The 2,216-nt window shown below is 42.6% G+C and overlaps 1 protein-coding gene across 1 annotated transcript; it reads right to left on the bottom strand.

Moving 5' to 3' along the window:
- Positions 1 to 359: 359 nt before the first annotated feature.
- On the bottom strand, positions 360 to 2,216 carry LOC105640092 (2-methylpropanoate--CoA ligase CCL4). Its single transcript, XM_012224314.4, has one exon. It carries the CDS (start codon positions 2,116 to 2,118, stop codon positions 466 to 468), a length of 1,653 nt encoding a protein of 550 aa, XP_012079704.1. The 5' UTR covers positions 2,119 to 2,216; the 3' UTR covers positions 360 to 465.

The following is a 2,216-nucleotide window of genomic DNA, read 5'->3' as shown; positions in this document are numbered from 1 at the left end:
ATAAGTGATAGAAGTAAACTAATAAATGTTCAAGAAATATATATATTACTATATGTCCTTTTTATGTTCTCGTACAGTTATTTATTTATTTATAGTACGATTTAGATTATGACCGTGCAAAAATCTTAATAATTTAATAACTCTTTTTAATTACTCTACTGATTAAGCATTATACTTATTCAAATGAGTTTATTAATTACTTGCTCAGCTTCGTGTTTTGCTGGGTTATTTGGTTTAGTGGTACAGATTAATAATTAATAATCTATTCCTATGAATGAGCAATAATTTTGGAAATTTCAAATGGCCATTCACTTTGAAAACGTAAATAATGGGACCACCCTATCAGCATACTGGCCAAATTTATTCCATAGGGTTAGACTTTTTTATTTCTTTCTCACGCAATACAGATACATATAGAAAAGTACAACAGTACCCACCCTAACTCGGCCGATTCAGTTAACTCTTCTAAATGCGACTCGCTATTGAAGGACCCATTGCTTTAGCAATTTCTCTGAGCTCAAATTTCTTGATTTTCCCAGTCGAAGTCTTAGGCAATTCTTTCTTAAACACCACCGTTTTGGGCACCATATAACGAGGCAAATTTTCCCTGCAAAATCCAATAATATCACCCTCGCTAGGTTTCTGAGTCAACCCGTCTTTTAAACTCACAAAGGCACACGGTGTCTCTCCCCAATATTCATCCGGCCGAGCCACCACAGCCGCTTCATTCACCGCAGGGTTAGTATATAACACCGACTCAACCTCCACGCTACTTATATTCTCTCCACCGCTAATAATCACATCTTTAGATCTATCTTTGATTTCTAAGTATCCATCTTTATGCATAACTCCAACATCTCCTGTGTAAAACCAATCATCTTTCAAACACTTGGATGTTCCAATTGGATCTTTTAAATACCCCAGCATAACACAACCGCCTCTTAATACAACTTCGCCGATGGATAATCCATCTCGCTTCACACTCGCTCCCGTCGAATCTACAACGTCTATTTCTGTAAATCCAGCAATCTTTACTCCTTGTCTTGCTTTCAATCTCGCTCTCTCGCTCGCCTGAAATTTGTTCCATTCCGGTTTCCACGCGCACGATACTACAAGGCCTGCTGTTTCGGTTAAACCGTATCCATGACTCACCACGAAACCTAGTGACTCGGTTCGGTTCAGCACTGCCGCTGGTGGTGGAGCACCGGCTGTTAAGATATGGACTGGATTTTTTAACGGTTGGTTAGAAGGAGAGTTTGTTAGCATGTTTAGCACTACTGGTGCACCGCACATGTGAGTGACACCGTGTCTGCTGATCAAGCCGTAGATTATTGACGCATCGAATCTACGGAGACAAATGTTGGTCCCACCAACGGCTGCCATACCCCAAGGGTAGCTCCATCCGTTAGCGTGGAATATCGGTAAGGTCCATAAATAAATTGGCTGTTTTGGAACGGACCAATCAATTAAGGATTCAACGGTTACGACGAACAATCCTCTGTGGCAGTGTACTACACCTTTAGGAGATGAGGTTGTACCTGATGTGTAGTTTAATATCATCGGATCCCACTCGCTCTTCGGTTGGACCCACTTGAACTCCGGATCACCCTTTTCCACCATGTTCTCGTAAGTACAGTAAAAGTCAGCGGTTAACGATGACGATGATGCTGCCTCATCATCATCTGTGATGAGGACGAGTTTAGGACGATTAGTTTTTGCCGGGAACAAAGACATGGCCTCGAGGATAAGATCACGCGATTGAAAATCAACGAAGACGAGCTTTGATTCGCTGTGACGCAGGAGAGCTGATACAGTACGCGCGTCTAGACGAGAATTGATGTTGTTTAGGACGGCGCCGGACATCGGCACGGCGAACTGAAGCTCGTACATGGCTGGGGTGTTGGGAGCGAGAACGGAAACGACGTGGCCTCTTGTGAAGCCATCGGATGAAAGAGCGGCTGCGACTTGGAGACATCGACGGTAGGTCTGAGACCACGTGTAAGAGGTGTTGTTGTAGATGATGGATGCACAATCACCGTAGACAATTGCAGCTCTTTCTAAGAAGGATAACGGTGTTAGAGGAGATGAATTTGCTGGGTTTGGTTTCAGCTCTTCCATCTGGCTTTATGAGTATCCAGTGTTATTGGTGATGGGGAAATATATAACGTGGGGTTTTTGTAGATAAGTCACGAGAGTGACTCCTGACTAAAATAATT

This window comes from Jatropha curcas, chromosome 9 (assembly GCF_041381405.1).
Source record: "Jatropha curcas cultivar XTBG-Jc1 chromosome 9, XTBG_Jcur_1.0, whole genome shotgun sequence".
Taxonomy (NCBI): Eukaryota; Viridiplantae; Streptophyta; class Magnoliopsida; order Malpighiales; family Euphorbiaceae; genus Jatropha; species Jatropha curcas.
This window is presented reverse-complemented; position numbering and strand designations above follow the sequence as displayed.

What these genes read in the sequence shown, in the direction of transcription:
- LOC105640092 (XM_012224314.4), bottom strand. Translation starts at nt 2,118, where the DNA reads ATGGAAGAGCTGAAACCAAACCCAGCAAATTCATCTCCTCTAACACCG.